Source organism: Mytilus edulis, chromosome 10 (assembly GCF_963676685.1).
Source record: "Mytilus edulis chromosome 10, xbMytEdul2.2, whole genome shotgun sequence".
Taxonomy (NCBI): Eukaryota; Metazoa; Mollusca; class Bivalvia; order Mytilida; family Mytilidae; genus Mytilus; species Mytilus edulis.
The window spans coordinates 71,160,869-71,181,280 of NC_092353.1; the positions used below are offsets into that span (position 1 = coordinate 71,160,869).

The 20,412-nt window shown below is 32.6% G+C and overlaps 1 protein-coding gene across 1 annotated transcript; it reads left to right on the top strand.

The window, feature by feature from the left end:
* The first annotated feature begins 4,108 nt into the window (after window positions 1-4,108).
* Window positions 4,109-6,563, top strand: LOC139491801 (neuropeptide CCHamide-2 receptor-like). Its single transcript, XM_071279673.1, has one exon. The coding sequence runs from the start codon at window positions 4,464-4,466 to the stop codon at window positions 5,616-5,618; it is 1,155 nt and encodes a 384-aa protein (XP_071135774.1). The 5' UTR covers window positions 4,109-4,463; the 3' UTR covers window positions 5,619-6,563.
* The last annotated feature ends 13,849 nt before the right edge of the window (window positions 6,564-20,412 follow it).

Genomic DNA, 20,412 nt, shown 5'->3' on the forward strand with positions numbered 1-20,412 from the left:
TTTTGATAAAAAGGATAGGAAAGTTTTTATTTGTATAGTTGGAAATGATTAATACAGTTTTATGACCTTAATTTCACATACATTTTAAAGGATAAGTTTTGTCATATGAAGTTTAAACTATCTGAACTTAAGGACCACCTTAATCTATGGGCTAAACTCATTGGTTAATTGTTGGTGTCTAACACTACTTCCAGCGCTATTGTCTATTTCATTGTCTGTCATTCTTTTCCTGATGGACGAAGACGGAATGTCCGTAGAGAGTCACCAATCCTTCGGCAGGGAAACAGACAATCTTATATATATATAGTCAATTGAGATTTGTGTCGTATATGTGTTATAGAAGGAACCTCTATGCAAAATAAGGAGTTGTGGTATATTTCGAATGAGGGATCTATATGTATATGACGTGAATGTTAGAACTGTAGATCAGCGCACAGCTTTTAACAACGAGCAAATCCCATATAGTTACGTACATCGTATAAGCTGTTTAGGCCCCTGTATAATAAGCTGTAAAACATGTTACGTACATCGTATAAGCTCTTTAGGCCCCTGTATAATAAGCTGTAAAACATGTTACGTACATCGTATAAGCTTTTTAGGCCCCTGTATAATAAGCTGTAAAACATGTTACGTACATCGTATAAGCTCTTTAGGCCCATGTATAATAAGCTGTAAAACATGTTACGTACATCGTATAAACTCTTTAGGCCCCTGTATAATAAGCTGTAAAACATGTTACGTACATCGTATAAGCTTTTTAGGCCCCTGTATAATAAGCTGTAAAACATGTTACGTACATCGTATAAACTCTTTAGGCCCCTGTATAATAAGCTGTAAAACATGTTACGTACATCGTATAAGCTGTTTAGGCCCCTGTATAATAAGCTGTAAAACATGTTACGTACATCGTATAAGCTGTTTAGGCCCCTGTATAATAAGCTGTAAAACATGTTACGTACATCGTATAAACTCTTTAGGCCAATGTATAATAAGCTGTAAAACATGTTACGTACATCGTATAAACTCTTTAGGCCAATGTATAATAAGCTGTAAAACATGTTACGTACATCGTATAAACTCTTTAGGCCAATGTATAATAAGCTGTAAAACATGTTGGGGGGGCTAGAATGAACAATTTTGTCCTGCATTTTTTTTAGCTGTAATCTCTGTCCTGCCTTTTTATTTTTCACTCTAATCGGTCCTGCCTTTTTTTTTTTAGTTTATCCTGACTTTTTTTTTACCTAAATTGTCGTCCTGACTTTTTTTTTGCAAGTGTCACATCCTGCCTTTTTTTTTACTCAAAACTCCTGTCCTGCCTATTTTTTCAAATTTCATCCTAGCCCCCCCCCCCCCCCCCCCCCCCATAAAAATCAAATGGTAGCTCCCTTAGTTGGAAATGACTTGACTCGTCAGGCTAACAAGAACCACTTGAAGAACAGCATAAATGTCACAGTGTAACAGTGCTGTGTGTGGCGATATTCACAGAAGTGCTATCATGGTTCCAAACAGTATAATTTATATTAACTACATCGGGCTTTCATAATTCTATACACACATTTCAGAATCACTCGATCTTTTGAGAAAGCTAATTATAATTTTAATAACATTTAAAGACTTTTCAGATAAGATATAAATGCAACTTACAATTATTGATCGTTTGAAATCTTTTGCAATAAAAAGTTAGTTAGAAAAGTAATTGATTACGTTTTTATATTTATTGTTTTTAATAATGGAACAGTGGTTTGCAAATTTTAATATTTTAATTCCTCATCTATTTAGTTGAAGAAAGTGGAAAATCAAACTTCAAAATTCCTAAAATAAATTTCATTTCGGTGATTAATCGTTGAAGGTTAAGGAGTCAATTATTTGATAGAGTGTTATGGGTTATGAGGTTATTTCAACTGAATATATTCTGGCAGAAGTTTTACAAAATCGAATGATACTCTGACCTGAAAATATTTATAAATATACAGTTAGGAAATACATAGTTAGAAAAGGAATAGTGTTGAATTCTTGCATATTTCAATTGAAAATAAATGGAAGATCGTTTTTATCAGTTAATAAAGTTTATAATAAAATTGAGAATGGAAATGGGGAATGTGCCAAAGAGACAACAACCCGACCATAGAAAAAAACAACAGCAGAAGGTCACAAACAGGTCTTCAATTTAGCGAGAAATTCCCGCACCCGGAGGCGTCCTTCAGCTTGCCCCTAAACAAATATATACTAGTTCAGTGATAATGAACGCCATATATAAGTCTGGTTTTGATTGATATATAAACTAAAAAATAAATCATTTCATAAAAATCCCGCTCGCAAATTCTGCATCGCAAAACCAACAGAAAATATAACCGGAACTACTTACAACTGAACGTAGCAATAAAGGTAAAATAATAACTGTATTATGTTAGAATTTTGTTACGTTTGTTTATATCAGCACTTCTCAACTCTGTGGTAGTATAGGATGGTTACAAGAGCGCAATTATTTGTTTACATTTAATGGTACTCAGAATATAACCCTATACGGCTTCTGATTGGTTGATACAGGATTGGAATTACATTAAATCGAAGGCTTATCCAATTAGGTTTAAAAATTGCCGAAAATCATATTCACATTTTACGAAGTATAGAAAATATCTTCCACTTCTGTACGTCGGACCCATGAAAAATATGCCTTTTTCATTAAGCGAAAAAAGTAGACGATCTTTTTCAACTGCATTTTAAGTCAATTTGAGCCGCATGACCCTATATATTTTTTTAATTGTAATGCAACACTGACATTTCTAGTAACAGGAACTGCTACCCGTTTTACCCTAGTTTGTGTAGTCTTCGAGAAGAAAAAAAATACGGAACACTAGTGGTATCCTATGGAAAATGCATTACGAATAATTGCGCTCTTGTTACCGGATAGACCATTGAGAACGGAAATGGGGAATGTGGCAAAGAGACGACAACCAATGAGCACTTCTCAACTCTGTGGTAGTATATAGGATAGACCATGTAGAACGGAAATGGGGAATGTGACAAAGAGACAACAAGCAATGAGCAGACATGAATGAAGGGAACTAAATTATATGTTTGCGGATTTTTATCGAAAAGTGCCAATAGTTGGATTTTCCAAGTGTGAATATTTTGTGGGAACAAATTTGTCAAAAAATTGCGGTAAAAGTTACAATATTCAGTTGGATAGAATACAAATATGTGTGAATATTTCTCTCCTCCCCGCATTTTTTTCATAATGCATGCATTTTTAGAAAGATGTATTTTTTTATAGGCTGTAACGGAAAAAAATAATTTTGCACTTGATATCAACTCCTACGATGGAAGTTTTTAACGACCTTGACTGGCTGTACAGCCCTTGCACGGTCAGTCTCTCCCAAATTGTTGAAGCCCTAATGATATCAATTGGTCTTTTTTGTCGTTTTCCCAGATATTTGGAATTCTCTAGTTTAATCCCTGTAGTGCCATTACAAATTTGTTAGCCGATTCTTACTTTTCTTGTAATTTTATAACATACAGTTTAAAAAGCCATTTTCTTAAATCTTATAAAAACCTTGTAAATTTCTCATAGCATTTGAAAGATTAAAAGGTGACAATGTATGGACCAGTGAATCTTTCATTTTTTCTGCTTTTTTAGTTCCCGTTTTCGTATACACTCTATTTAAAATAGTTTTTTAAAACTTGTTATCTGGAATTAGAGAGCGAACACCCTTAACCAAGGAAAGCGGTCAATCACAATTTATATGGTAATATTTTTACATTTTACATTTCAATTAATTACAGTGCTAAAATTTATCAATTGACGTTGGACGATTTATTCAGTTTAACATTTGATAAATATACCCCTAGATTAATTTCTGCAATAGAATTAAACAAATCCAAAAGTAGCACATAGTTTATCATATACTCGACAAATATTTCTTATCAAGTTTATACTGTTTATAATTTCTTTTTACTGTTCGATAACCAATGACATATTATTACAACACCATTCAATTTTATTTCAGCCAATGATATTAAATGATTTTTTCTAGCTTATCTTGATGTCTCCTTCTGCCCGCCTTTTACAACTTGTTTAGTACTAATACAAACAGTTCGATACCATACTAATCAGTGATTCTCTATAGCGAGGAGCCAATCGTACACTCTCGGAAATAATTAAATCGTCTTTGCTGAAAAATATTATAAGTAATCAACGTATCTGGAGTTCATAAGAAAGTTTTTAGACATTTACTGATGAATGAATTTCTGTATGTAGAGAAAACTCCATTATAATGTGTAAGAAAGTGACAACACTTTGGTCAAATGCCACACACTTTGATAACAACATTTAATGCTTTATAAAAAGGAAAAAAAAACGTGTTTCATTTTACTTGGATTACGCAAGTGTATAAAAGTTTACAAAATTATTCTTCTGAAAGAAAATAAAAACGAAACACGGATTTAAGAAAACGGAAACAATAATGTCCGACTTATCAACCGTAAGTAGTAACTTTACTGACGCTTGTTTATGTATTTACAATGATTCAGCAATTTTTCTCAACAATTCTTGTTGTCAATTCATGGACACCCGGCCAGCAGAAGATAAACTGAGAAAAATTATCGTTCCAATTATCTTTGTGTTGTTTATGATAGTTGGTGTTACCGGAAACGGAACTTTGGTGTACATCGTCCTTCGTAACAAATTACTACGCAATGTTCCGAACACTTTGATAGTTAATTTATCAATTGGAGACCTTCTGTTGTTGATATTTTCAGTTCCGTACATGGCCATTGTGTTTGGAACAAAAGAATATCCGTTCAATGCATTTTTCTGTAAATTAAATGCTTATCTACAAACACTGAGCCTAGGAGTTTCCATCTTTACACTCACGGCACTCAGTTATGATCGTTACGTGGCAATAGTCCACCCAATGAGTAAACACAAAGGGAAACCGAGTCTCAAAATAGCCGTTGTTGTGATTGTTATTTGGGTTGCCTCTGCACTTATCGCTATATCCGATGCCGTCAGTTACACACTGGTCATCCAACCTGGTGGTCTCACGTTTTGTCACGAAGTTCCATATAATGATTATGGTATCTCTTTCCTCAGAGTAAGAAATGTAATTCGTCTATTTATATTATTCATTATTCCATTATTTATTATCGGCTGCTTTTACATTTTAATGGCAAGAATTTTAGTGAAAAGCAGTCGACAGTTGCCATGCGAAGCTACTTTGGGACAAGGGATGAACACTCAACAGCAACGTCAAATCGAGGCTAGATTTAAGGTAGCCAAAGTTGTGTTGTCGTTTGTTGTTTTATTTGTAATCTGTTGGTTACCACGTCACATTTATGTTTTGTGGTACGCGTACGATGAAGAAGGATTTACAGAGTTTTGGATGATCTTCAAAGTTGTCAGTATTTGTTTCATGTACGCTTACTCGTGTGTGAACCCGTATGCTTTATATTTTCTCAGCAGTCAGTTCCGGAAGTACTATAATCGGTATTTATTTCGTTGCTGTATTCGATCCCGATATAGAACACGTGACTCTACTTCTGCCCTGACAAACTTTAATAGCACCGTCCGCCGCGGAAGCACATCAATGACTATGGTTAAATCTAATTCGGAATTCTGACTAGAAATGTGCTTGTTGTACCATGATTACGGCAAATCACCAAGGGAATCAAACAAACGCCTAAAAACTAGGAAGGCTTGAGAGTTTTTTTCATTTAAGCGAGACAACTCGTACTGATCAAAGGGAGTTATCTCCACTTAATAAAAACACAAAATATTAGGGATTAGCAAAATGTAAAAGAGGAATCTTCATCAAATCAATGAGACAATCAATTGAGAATTCAGTGTACATGGATTCCACTTTACCCTCGGACATTCCGTGGGATGCTCTGAATTAAGGAGGAATCTATCAGTTCATCCTCAGAAACAATACTCTGTGAATGTATATTTTGTATTATAAAAAGGTTATGTTCTATTTAACCTATAAGATATGACAGTTAACTTTTAATAGTTAACAGCAAAACTCTTCAGAAGTGAAAGTACTGTTATTAAAACTCTCTTTTAAATCGAGAGATAGAAATTTCATCGCATATGAACTTGAAGGTAGAAATGATTTATTTAAATGGAACAATAAAAACATGCATATTACTAGGTTAACAAGAAACAGACAGCTAATTGAAAAATTCTTAACGTAATACAGGCTTGTTATACACGAAGCGAAACCGAGTAAATTACCCGATTGACTATTACATATTCGTTGCAACGTATACTTATATCGTATCTGAACACTTGAGAAGAGTATATTCATGTCAGTGGAATTCATCACAAGTGATTGATGGATGGTTGTAATAGCACAGAACTACTAGAAAATAACAGTGTAACATTCCTTCCATCATCTGTCGTTCAAATCAATGGTATAATTAAACTGAGTGTAAAACATTCTTGACATCCACTCAAGCTAATTATAAAGTTATGGACGTGTTCCAGTAAGTAGTAATATGTTAGTACCGGTGTATTATATATGTATATTTATGTTACTGAGTACTGGGAAATAAATGTTTTAGCAGTTGCGGGTACACTTGTTCTTATGTAATTAAATCTGAAAACAATTAGTCTTAATGTATATTTGATAATTTGCCATCATATACTCTTAAGTGTTATAGAGACGTGTTTTTTTCATTGCTTGCACACCACAACAACCAAAAATGAAAAATAAATAATAAAAAGAGTTTTTTACTATTTGAAAGTAAAGACAGTTCTTTTATTATGAAGATAATATTATCTTAAGCTACCGCTGATACAGTTTTGTTTCATTTCATATCATGACAATCAACAGTATCAAATGTACACGAGGCTTTATAAATTTCTTGTGTCCGAAGCGTTTTTATATATTTACCTTCATTAGGAACGCTCTAACTTAAATATTTGGAAATCAGGGAGGTATAAATAGAACCATTTTCATAAGAGCGTGGACATGACCATTTCTAGGCGCGCTCATGTCATAGTTGACTGGGTTGTCCACGCTGTTTAAAATGATTCTTTGTTTGAGAAACGCTAGGAGACACATGACTAAAACACGTTACAGACACAGCAAAATAGCCAAAGTAATGTATGATCAACTTTGCCATTAATATACGGAGTTAAACCTTATTCAATTAGGAGATACTTTTTTTATCGTGTGAATATCACGTCTTGACACTTATATTTGTATTCACAAGTAAATTCACGAAGGAAAATGTATTGTGTGAGTGTTTAACCATTTCAAAGACTATTATTGCAGTCCCAAATATAGCTCCAATGTACTAACAAAATAAGATCGATGTTAGAAATGTTTTGTATCATTTTGTATTCAGCATGCAAATGATGAGGCGATCTGTAAAGCTTCGACCCTATCAAAGTTCGATGTTTTTATAAAGTTTTTGTTTTTCAAATATTATGGCATCGAACATCACTGAAGAGACAATGATTGTCGAATTGTGCATCTGGAGCAGAAAACATATTACCGTTAAAGTTATAATAAAATATTAAAACAAAATTTAAAAAGAAATCACGATGATTTTTCATTAGCAGAAAATTAGAAAAATATAGTATATGTAATTTAAATTGTAATTTTATTATGCGGAAAACATTAGACCGCACGTGCCTTACAGTTTTTACTTGATTATACGTCTTGATTATAAGACAGGATTTATATTGTTTTAACAGTTATACGACACTCCTAAAATATTTATACACAGAACATAATACAACAAAAACTGCAATAAACATCGAGGGTGATGCATCACGAACATGTGTTTTGTTTACAAAGCAAATATACTAAATACGCATTCCGGTACGCAGTCATGACAAGATATAGCAACAAATGCACGAGCCAATTTAAAGAAATAGCAATTATAGAATTACTTACAGTTGAAAATACTAATTCATAACTTTTAACTGTTAAAAAAACTTTGAATTTTTGAAATACGAAGACTTTTCTACCTCTTGAATAGATTACCTTAGCTGTACATGTATTTGGCTAAATTTGAAGGAATTTTTGGTCCTTAGTGCTCTTCAACTTCGTACATTATTTGGCCTTTTTTTAAACTTTTTTTTATTCGAGCGTCACTGATGAGTCTTGTGTAGACGAAAGATGCGTCTGGTGTAAACTTAATAAAAAAATTCAATCCTGGTACTTATGATGAGTTTATCATAAAATTTATTTATTATAGATCAACGTTTTTTTATCAAAGAAACAGGAACGTACCTTTTATGTTTAACCAGGACGTAGTAAATAACGAATATATTTCAATTACATGATAAAAATGTGTTATCAAAACATGCAATTTAAATCACTAAATAGATAATTGCGCCAATTATATTTATTAATCTTAAACATTTGTTAAACGGATATAACTAGATATGTTTTGGTTATCTTATCAACCATTTAAGCAACTGTAACATGTGTAATATATAGATATCCAAGTCTCGGCGAATAAACAATTACATAGAAGTTAACTAATAAAAATTAGATACATTAGACTCATAAAATTGTACACCAGACCAGAGTTTCATCTACACAAGACTCATCAGTTGCGCTCGAATCAAAACAGTTGGAAATCCAAAAACAATACAAGCTGAAATTTGAAGAGCATTGATAACTGAAAAGTCCGGAGAACTGAAGCAATCTATTATACATGAGGGAAGGGTAGAAAAAACCTTAGCGTTTTGAATATTATAACATTTTATAGAAGTAGGTAGATTGAAAATGTATTTATATTAAGAAGAAGATTTATAAGTTCGTGATACACACAAGAGGCTAGTCTTTAAAATATGTATGTTTGTACCAGGCTAACCTCTACTGGTACAAAACTAAATCTGGGACCATATTGGTCTTTTAGCTTAAAACTGCTTTCATGCAGGTAGGACGAGTATATAGTCCACATAAAAATGCTTAAATACATATTCGGTAAACACTTCTACCGTAAGACACAATAAATAGGTACAGTATTACAGTAAATATTACTCAAAACATTCTGTTTTGTTTTCTAAATGATGAAACTGTTGAAAGCAACACAAGTTTTTCTACGGATTTAAACATTTATAATCGTTTTTTTTTTGTGTATCGCATATTACTTGCAAGCGAACGATTAAAGGTTTCGAAACAGTTCATTTTAGTAAATTATATGGAGAATTCTGAATACACGAAGACTTACAAATGAGGATCTATAGCAGACAAGATCCGGGTATGAAATGAAAATGCAGGTGACTAAACTATACATTCGATATCTAATTATCCTTGTACTAAATTGGGAATTGTGAAAACACACAATAAAAAACTCTGAAAGGATATGATCTTTTATACTACATTTATAATATACAAAAATATACCCTTAAAAAGAAATATTCTTTTTTTTTAATAGAAAATGTGAGTACATAAGATAAATCATTTAAAATAACTGTTAGAAACTAAACTATTATATAAAACACAAGGAGATGTGGTATGATTGCCAATGAGACAAAAAGTCGCCAAAGTTCAAATAAAGTGGATGTAAGTAATTATAGGCAACCAAAACGGCTTTCAACAATGAGAAAACCCGAAACCGTATGATAGTTATATTCCATTAACTGATCCATTGCAAGAACCTTACTTCACACCCTAATCAATAAACGTCTACGAGTTAATATTGATATTTAGTTTAAAGCAACACCATCCGTATATGTTATATTGTAGATTCCATTAAAAGATTAAAAAATGTGTTATAACGTCGAGGAAAAGATTTAAATAAGTTTAAGTGTGTATGTTTCAAGGAAAAAGTTACAAGCTATGCAATCAACCATTGTCTATACTTCCGAATCTAATAATAAAAGAATTAAACTAATTTGGAAGTCAGTAATGTTATTTTATCGCTGTTTTTAAAGTGTTTTTGATTTTGTTTTTCTCTTTAGTAGAAATACACTTTTGCGTCAATGACGCTCTAAATATAGCTTGATATTTATGATTAAAACAATTCAAGCTGCACTATCTATAAGAAGATCTCTCTTATTCCATTCACGGTGCCGATGAATTCGCCGTTTCAGAATCTAATGCATCCTGGGTAATATTTTCAAAAGCGTACACCAAAGCGTTTTGATTGGTTTAAAACGTCCTAAACAATCGAAATTCAACCAATGACGTAACGTTATTTTCACTTTGGGGTACGAACAATGAAATTACCCATGATGCTTTAGATTCTGAAACGGCCAATTGGCAGACATCTATCAGTTCATTGAATATGGGTCTTTCTATGTTAGTCTTAATTCAAAATAAAATGATGCCGATCTTCGTTAATAATAGAGGATACCTACATAACCGACTAGTCAATAAAAGACGTCCTTCAGCTGGATCTTGCAACAGAATGTAACATAATCCACTGTAATCAAACTTTCTTCGTAGACCAACGGACGCCAGGAAAAAATTTCTTGCGATCTAAATGTATAGTCGGAGTAATAATAATAATAAAAAAATAACCACAAGTGAAAAGTTTATAATCCATCGGCCTTTGCAACATTCCTCGACCCTTATTAACCATTGGTTATGGAAAATTGCAAGATTTATATAATAGGTAAAATGCTGCTCCTCGTCCCTCCATATCATATCATTTTGATTATGAACAATTACGACCTAAATTAAAACTTCTATATTTAGTTCGACAGTTTTCCATCATGATTCAGATGATCGATGAACCGTAGGCACATCTCTTCAGACTTATAAGTTAGTTGTATGATAGGGAAGTCTGCAGTGGTTTGCCGATTAGATCGTTATGTAGGATAGGGAAGTCTGCAGTGGTTTGCCGATTAGATCGTTATGTAGGATAGGGAAGTCTGCAGTGGTTTGCCGATTAGATCGTTATGTAGGATAGGGAAGTCTGCAGTGGTTTGCCGATTAGATCGTCAAAGTCTCAGTTTCTGAAATTCTACGGACAGTATCATAACGCTAAAACACTATATCTCTGTGGAGCAGATTTGGCTTATCCTTCCGTAGAAACTAAATTTGAATACCACCGGGTCTTTTTATGGGAATTTTGTTACTCTGTCTTTAGTTTCTATGTTTTGTTCCGTAGAATGTTGTTTGACTGTTAGTCGTTTTTAGGTGTCTTCCATGTCAATACCTGCATGTCTTCACCTTATAATTTAGAGTATCCTTTTAGCATTTTTTCGCCTCTCTTTCCTATACACTACATTTTGTGTTTGTCCCGCATAACCCCTGTATTTACTTGTTTACCGGTGTTCCCGTATTCCTGGATGACACTTACGACTGGGTGTGAATTTGTAGTAGCGTACATGTATGGATGGTTTTATGCATATAGTGGAAGGTTATGTTGAACTTCTACTTGGAGAGGAATCTTAGGGCATTATAACTTATTTCCGACTTTGGTATATGGAAAAAAAAATACATTTTGTTGTTGAAAAGTTGCATTCACGGTTGCATGTGTTCAGATTGTATGAATATTTGTTTTTCATTATAACAAACAAATAAATCATATTCAGTACACACCTACATGTACATTGTATTACGGAATAACACAACTCTACATCAATGTTATAGATCAATAGTGATAAGTATAATACATGTCAGATACACGGTCATGATGGTATGAAATAACATAACATTATCTGCATGTACATGTACATTTAAAGTAACACGTTCGTTTATGATACACTATCTATGGCATGAACCTTACTTCCAATGGGTTGTTCATTTTATGATTTCAGTTATAGAGAGTTGCTTTTCTTATTTTATCCCCCAAAACTAGAAATTAAAGAAACAACAATTACTGTATCCTTCACCTCATTTTTAGACTTATATCTCCGTTTTCCACATAAGCGGTCGCCTCTGTATCACAATCTATGACAAGCGAGATCATTTTAGCTTCTAAATTATAACCCCCACCCCAACCACTGCAGCAATATACCAACTTCACCTGCATATTGGATAATCATTCCACAACTCATTCGGTATTCGAGAGCTTGCAGCCGTTTCTCAGACTTATAAAACGTCATCATTGTCTTAACAGAGTTGATGAATCGAGGTTATGTCAACGAATGTCTTGTTTTCTAAATTAAGATGAAAGCAAACACACAATAAAAAACTATAAAAGCACACGATCTCTACATTTATAATAAACAAAACATATCTTTTAAAAAAAATAATAAAAAAATGAATAGAAAATTTGAATACACAAGATAAGTAAATAACTTTTAGAAACTAAACTGTATAAATTAAGAAGATGTAGTATAAAAACAAATGAGACAACTACCTGCCAAAGTTCAAATAAAGTGGATGTAAGAAATTATAGGCAACACCACGGCTTTCAACAATGAGAAAACCCAACAACGTAATAATATAGTTATATTCCATCAACTGATCCAGGCTATCTACTCACAACCAAATAGAGGTAAAATTTACATATGAGTTTAAAGCAACACCATCGATATATGTTATATTGCAGATTCCATTAAAAGATTGAAAAATGTGTTATAACGTCGAGGAAAAGATTTAAATAACTTTTAAGTGTGTATATTTCAAGGAAAATGTTACAATCTATGCAATCAACCATTGTCTATACTTCCAAATCTAATAATAAGAGAATTAACCTAATTTAGAAGTCAGTAATGTTATTTCATCGCTGTTTTCGAAGAGTTTTTGATTTTGATTTTATTTTTCTCTTAGTAGTAATACTCTTTTACGTCAATGACGCTCTAATTTTAGCCTGATATTTACGTTTTTAACCAACAATTCAAGCTGCATTGCCTATAAGTAGATCTCTTTTATTTTTAATTCAAGGCACCGAGGAATTGGCAGACATTTATCAACTAATTGAATATGGACCTTTCTACGTTGGTCTTACTAATTCAAAATAAGAGAAAGCCGATCTTCGCGAATAATAACAACAACAACAACAACAACAATACTTTATTTTAGGAGGGAATGTAAGGGGATAGTTTACCTACATTCAGAGATGGGTCTGATTACTTTCAATGTAATTGATTAAATTACAATTACTTTGTCATTTATACGATTAAATTAAATTAATGATTACATCATTTCTGAAAGTGTCTGATTACATTAATGATTACATTAGTAAAGTAATCATGATTACATCTGATTACAATGAATTAAAAAAAAACACATTTTGAATGATATGAATAAATTAACATTTGATACAACTAAAGCACTTTTTAGAAAGGATTTTGTTCTATATATTAGAAAATGATAACTTCAAACTTCATCTATTTAATAAACCACAAAAGTTCACAACATACTTTGTTACATTGTGTCACTGGTTATGACCCATTACACTTTATCAGCATTGATCTCTGAATTATTTTGACTTCAATTGAATATGGCATTATAAAGAGTTTGCTGTTTGTCTTCTGAGCTCTTTGAGATTTTATATGTATTTCAAGGTGCAGTTTATGGAAGGTAAGCCAAAATATGGATGAAATAAAGTTACCAGTTAAAAACTATGTAAAATTTTAATAGAATTGTTTAATCAAATTGTAAACAAAATACAAGTCCTATAAATCATTGCATTTCACATGTCCAGTTAAAGAAAATACGAAAATTTGCTTATCTTGAACAAGATATTTGTCCAACTTTTAATTTAGTTTGTGCTAATTAGATAAATTTTCACATGTCTGATTAATCTTTTATCATATACATTGTCCTACAGCTATACTCAATTGGAAATTGCAATAAAAACAAACCTTAATTGGTTTCCTACCTGTCAATTCAAAGATGACAAAAAATCACAATATTAACAAAAGATCATAATTCAAGATTAAAGAAAAGTATAATATTACTTGAATATAACAGTTATTATCAAATATATATATATGTACATTTTTAAATTGTGAATATATGTACAAAATCTTTTACTAAGGCCAGTACAATATATTTTACTAATTGTATTATACGTCTCTCCTTAGGCTATAAATGATGACTTTGCAATACTGTAACAGTTTATTTTTTACTGAAGTATACAAATCAATTAACATGCTTTATAAAGTAAACCAAACATGTACTTAATATGTCTTAACATGTAAATATTTATTAAATAAGAATAACAAAATTGTTCATTTATTGACCATAAACACAGTTTAAGATTTATTTTCATTGTAATCAGAATGTAATCAAATAGTAATCAGGATTACAGGGTATTTTGAAAAGTAATTAATTAAATTAAATTACATGTAATCAGATTTTTGGCTGATTAATGATTACAATGATTACTTGAAAAATTGTAATCAATTACAGCTGATTAACAATTACCCCAAGTCTGCCTACATTACCGAATAATCAATTAAAAGACGTCCATTAGTCGGAATTTGCAACAGATTTTAACAAAGTCAGACTTACTTCGTAGACCCACGGACGACGGGGGAAAATGTATAGTCGGAGAAATTAAAATCAAAAACCAAAACAAACTACAAGTTTATAATTCATCGTTTTCTAAATCGAACTCTGCAACATTCCTCAACTCTTATTAACCCTTAGGATATTACACAATGACCATTATGGAAAACTGCATGATTGATATAATTATTCTGCTCCTTATCCCTTCTTACCGTTTCAGAAAGATTACAAACAATTACGACTGAAATTAAAACTTCTATTTAGCTCGCAGTTTCCATCATGATTTAGAAGATCGTCGAACCTTCGACACATCTCGTCAAAAAAATTAGTTGTAGGATAGCGAAATCTTTTTTGAAGAGCTGCATTTAAGATTGCATGTGTTCAGATTGTACGAATATATGTTTTTCATTGTTACTTAAAAATCAAATCATATTCAGTATATAATAAAATTGAGAATGGAAATGGGGAATGTGTCAAAGAGACAACAACCCGACCAAATAAAAAACAACAGCAGAGGGTCACCAACAGGTCTTCAATGTAGCGAGAAATTCCCGCACCCGGAGGTGTCCTTCAGCTGGCCCCTAAACAAATATATACTAGTCCAGTGATAATGAACTAATACCTACATGTATACCGAAAAATAACATTAGTCAAAATCAATGTTATAAGTATACATAACATTATGAATTATAAAGGCCGAACATTGACCTATAATGGTTTACTTTTATAAATTGTTATTTGGTTGGAGAGTTGTCTCATTGGCACTCACACCACATCTTCCTATATCTATAACATTATCTGCATGCATATTAAGTAACACGTTCGATTTTGATACACCTTCTATATTGCTTCCAATGGGTTGGTTATATCATGATTTCACTGATAGAGAGTTGCTCTTCTAATATTATATCCTCGAAAACTAGAAATCAAAGAAACAACATATACACTGTATCCTCCACCTCATTTTTAGACTTTAATATCGATTGTGACATGTGCGGTCGCCTCTGTATCATGAACAATGACAAGCGAAATGATTTTAAGTTTTGAAATAATCCCCCCCCCCAAAAAAAAAAAAAACAAAAGCAGCTATATACCAACATCACCTGCAAACATTTCTCAACTCATTCTGTATGAAAGTTTTCAGTTACTACTCAAAATGTATAAAACGTCACCAGTTAATGAGCAGAAAGTTGATGAATCAAGGTTGATAATATGTCTGTGTCATTTTGGTGTCATGTGGACAGTTGTCTCATTGGCAATCATGGATTACCACATCTTCTTTTTTTTATGTAAAAAAAAACGTATTGTTCTTTTTCTAAAAAAAAAGTTGATTGGAAGATACAAAGCATTGTTGATAAATATTCCACACCAATTTATATTTCTATGCGCGTCTGACGTATCAAATTATAAGCCTGGTACCTTTGACAACTATTTACGCCACTGGGTCGATGCCAGTGCTGGTAGACGTTTCGTCCCCGAGGGTATCACCAGCCTAGTAGTCAGAACTGTGTGTTGACATGCATATCAATTATATAAGCCTGGTACCTTTGGTAACTAATCACAAATCAGTAATACATTATATTGGGTTGAAGTATAGATTCTAGGTACTGACGTTCTTTTTCATCTTAATAACAGTTGTTTTACGTTCGTTTGATGTGTTTTATTATTTGCTTTTGCCGTTTGATAAGGGACTTTCCGTTTTGAATTTTACAATGGATTTCGGTGTGTTTGTTATGTTCATTTTACTATGCCTACATCCATTTAACTACTTTGCTGTATTGACAGCTATGGAATATCCATATCATACATGTATATTTCATTTATAGCTAAAACCCCGTCCGTCCTACTCAATGTATGAGATTTTTTCGTTTTCACCTCTTTTCAACTTCGTTACTTCGTTATCGATTCAAGGCTCATTGTTGAATCTGTAGGTGTCAAACCAACAATTACTCACTCCTTGAAAGTAGGCCTACTCAGACAAAAAATAGTTCATTTAATGTCATTATTTACTTAAAGACATTAACAATCAAAACGAAGGAGTAAACAAAGACTCATAAAACCAAAAGACATTTACACCAACAGTTACAAAAAATAAATAAGAAACAACACGAACTCCACTAAAAACTGGGAGTGAAAACAGCTGCTCCGGAAGGGTAACCATTTCCTGCACTGTATACGGCACCCGTCGTGTTATATTTCTTTGTTCTTAAACTAACCAACAAATTGGCAGAAATGAAAGTTTTAGTGAAAGAGAAATATATTAAGACCATTTTGAGCTAAAATTTACTTGTCTATGAGTTTGCATTCAACATTGAGAATTAATGCACTCTATAATATACCAATTTAAGATTTCAAGAAAACCAGGGGTTATGTTTAGTGTTACCTCTATTTGGGAGACCTCTTCGTTCTTATATGATTTTAAAAGTATGTTGAAAATTGGCATGTAGAAAACTGATACATGTAAAACTGTGCATATTGCAAAATTTTGTTAAACAGGGACTTTTAATTGGTGGTCTGAGACCTTGTAGACGAAATAAGTCGGGTGCTGTTTTGTGACCTATTTGTCACAACCGGATCACGTGAATACAAGTCTCGTTTGATGTTTGTGGTGCTTAATCGTTTATTTCTTAAAAGTTTTATGTATCTTTTTAGACTGTTCGTGTCGTGTTTTCTTTTGATCATGGTGTTTTCTGTCCGTCTGCATTCGCCTTATTATTTTCTTTTCCCTCCTTAGTTTCACGTATTCCCTTTTGCGGACTTCCAAGTTTACGATATTCAAGAGAAATTGAATGTAGATCTATTTGAAATTAAAATAATATTGCTTTGCTAAACATTATTGGTTTGCATGTCTATATTTTCAGATAAATGGGTGATTTAACATTCGGATAAAGTTCAAATAATCCATATGTGTTGCATATAGGGTTCAATTATGACGTCAGGAAAATTGGTGTTGATTTGATTGACGCAGAAACATTTAAGAAGAAAAAAAGTTCTACAAGCAGCATCGATTGCCCTTTATATCATTTAATTCTTTGTTCATGCTACAAGCTTGTGATTGTCGTAGATAATACTATACGGTACTGGTTATACAAGCTTTTACAATTGTATTTGTTGTCATAGTTATTTTATCCGCACCAGTTATACAACATATAGTGACGCTCTAAAAAGGAATTTGCTATTCTAATTCCTGACGTTGCAGCCTATATAAAGATATCCCAAGCTTTCAAATGTTTCGAATTGAGTGTTTCTGATGAATATGACTCCAGAAGCGCTTTTTTCATATTGATCAGTAAATATCAATGCACGTGGTTTTCAGTTTAGTGGACGTTAGGCGTCTAGACAACACTATTAGATAACCTTGTAGGATTTTACTTAATAAAAATGTATTACTTTCCCATTGTCTATATTTGGTCAAACTGTAATGTCGTCTTTATTGATGTTAGTTACTTCACATGTGACATAAAAGTACTGATTTGACATCAGATAAACTGTTCTTTGGGATTTTTACATACCTATTTACATATGTATGGAGTTTGTAAATATTTTTACGTAAATGTGTAGTTAACGTCACAACATCCTTACATTAACACCTTCCTACATGTACATGGACATTAGCGCTATCCTACCCCGACATTAACATTTTCCTACACAGACATTATCACTTTGCTATACACTTGTCACAGAACTGACATTAACACTATTCTAACCTTAAAGGAGTCGGTCCCGTAAGTACGAAGTTGAAGAGCATTTAGGACCAAAACTCCTAAAAGTTTTGCCAAATACAGCTAAGGTAATATATGCCTGAGGTAGAAAAGCCTTAGTATTTCAAAAATTCAAAAATTTGTAAACAGTAAATCTATAAATATAACCATATCAATGACAATTCTTGTCAGCACAAAAAGTGCTGACTACTGGGCTTGTGATACCCTGGGGGAAATAAATCTCCACCAGCAGTGGCATCGAACCAGTGGTTGTAAATAAACTTATCATAGATACCAGGACTAAATTTAGTATATACGCCATACGCGCGTTTCGTCTACAAAAGACCCATCAGTGACGCTCGAATCCAAAAGAGAATAAAAAGGCCAAATAAAGTACGAAGTTGAAGAGCATTGAAAACCAAAATTTCTAAAAGTTTTGTTAAATACAGCTAAGGTAATATATGCCGGAGGTAGAAAAGCCTTAGTATTTCAAAAAATAAATTTATAAATAACACCATATCAATGACAATTCATGTCAGCACAAAAAAGTTAAAAAGGCCAAATAAAGTACGAAGTTGAAGAGCATTTAGGACCAAAATTCCTAAACGAAAATGCATGCGTTTACTCGTACATATGAGCTGATCAGCTATTACTTGTTAAAAGCTCACACCACAACATAATAAAAGTTTCATTTTAAAAAAAAAATCTTCTCTGCGACTATTTTATTTCTTTTCACTTTTGTCTTTTCTAAATCTCTTCTCTCATTAAAAAAAGAACTGGCTATATCTGACTTGATAATCCATTAAAGAATAATATAACTAATTTTTGTAAAAGAAACAAATTGTCTTTTTGACACTTTCACTATTCAGTCCATTCCAATTTTAGACAATGTATATTAAACTTGTATTTTGTGTATCTTCTGAAGGGATGTAAAAAAGACAGTTCTTCACTTAAAAGAAGCACACAATAAACCTGTTAGATAATGAGGAACAAATAGAATAAGTGACTTTTTGTTGTTGGGACGTACAAGTACCAGTCCACGTCCACGTCTATTTGTAGTATTTGTATTATTATCCATCTAATGAGTTAAGCCTTTTTTAACTGATTTTTATAGTTCGTTCTTATGTTTTACTGTTACACCACTGTCCCAGGCATCGGTGAAGGATTGGGATCCCACTAACATGTTTAACCCCGCCACATTCTCTATGTATGTGCCTATCCCAAGTCAGGAGTCTGTAATGTAGAGGTTGTTGTTTGTTTATGTGTTACATATATGTTTTTCGTTCATTTTTTGTGCATAGATTAGGCCTTTGGTCTTCTCGTTTAATCATTGTTGAAGGCCATACGGTGACCTATAGTTGTTAATTTCTGTGTCATTTTGGTCTTTTGTTGAGAGTTGTCTCATTGGCAATCATACCCCATCTTCTTATTTTTTCATATAATTAACGCATTTATTAAAATGACCAAATCCACTAGCTTCCTATCATTTTCCAGATTGCCCAAAGATAAATATTTTATTACTCTATTTTTTCCTGATATATTCATCTTTTGACTTAGATAAAAAAAAACTGTAAAAGAAAGCGAAGTCTCTGCTCCCTATCCTCTCGGACCCAGTTAAAAAATATCAATATGTAGGTCAATTTAACAATCAAGCTGTACTGTATGCACCAATTAACTCAATGTTCGAAATAATATGAATGGTACTACTTTTTACTGCATAAGATTAAGAGGATTTAAAATGGACGTTTATTTAAAATTTGAAAGTCAGCAGCCAAGTTTACACATCAATAATTTCTATTCTAATAATTATCCACTATTTTTTGTTGTGCCCCGCGTCAGAGGTAAATGGCATGCATCTGTCCTCTGAATTTTATGCCCCCGCTATAGCGGAGCGGGCATTAAGTTGTACCCTTGTCCGTCAATATATACACCTGTCCGTCCGTCCGTCTATACGTTCCAAAATTGGTTTACCGATCTTTAACTTTAGTTTGCCTCAACCAAATGTTATGAAACTTATACCCAATGCTCAATACCACAAAACACAGGTCAGGTTTGATTTTGGTGGCGTCACTTTTACCATTCCAGAGTTATGTCCTTTACAAAAGAAAAAAATGCTGAATTTTTCTTTTCTGTTTTCTAACTTTTGTTTGCCTCTACAAAATGATATGAAATTTATACACATTGCTCATAACCACAAAACACAGATAGAGTTTGAATTTTGGTGGTGCCACTTTTCCAGTTCAAGAGTTATCATAATGCCTGCCCTTTTACCAAAGGAAAAAAATTGCTGTATTTTGTTAGCGTTCCTTTTAAAGTTCTTGAGATAATTCTATCTT

Excerpts from the sequence above, each read along its gene's own strand:
- LOC139491801 (XM_071279673.1), top strand. The coding sequence starts at position 4,464 with ATGTCCGACTTATCAACCGTAAGTAGTAACTTTACTGACGCTTGTTTA.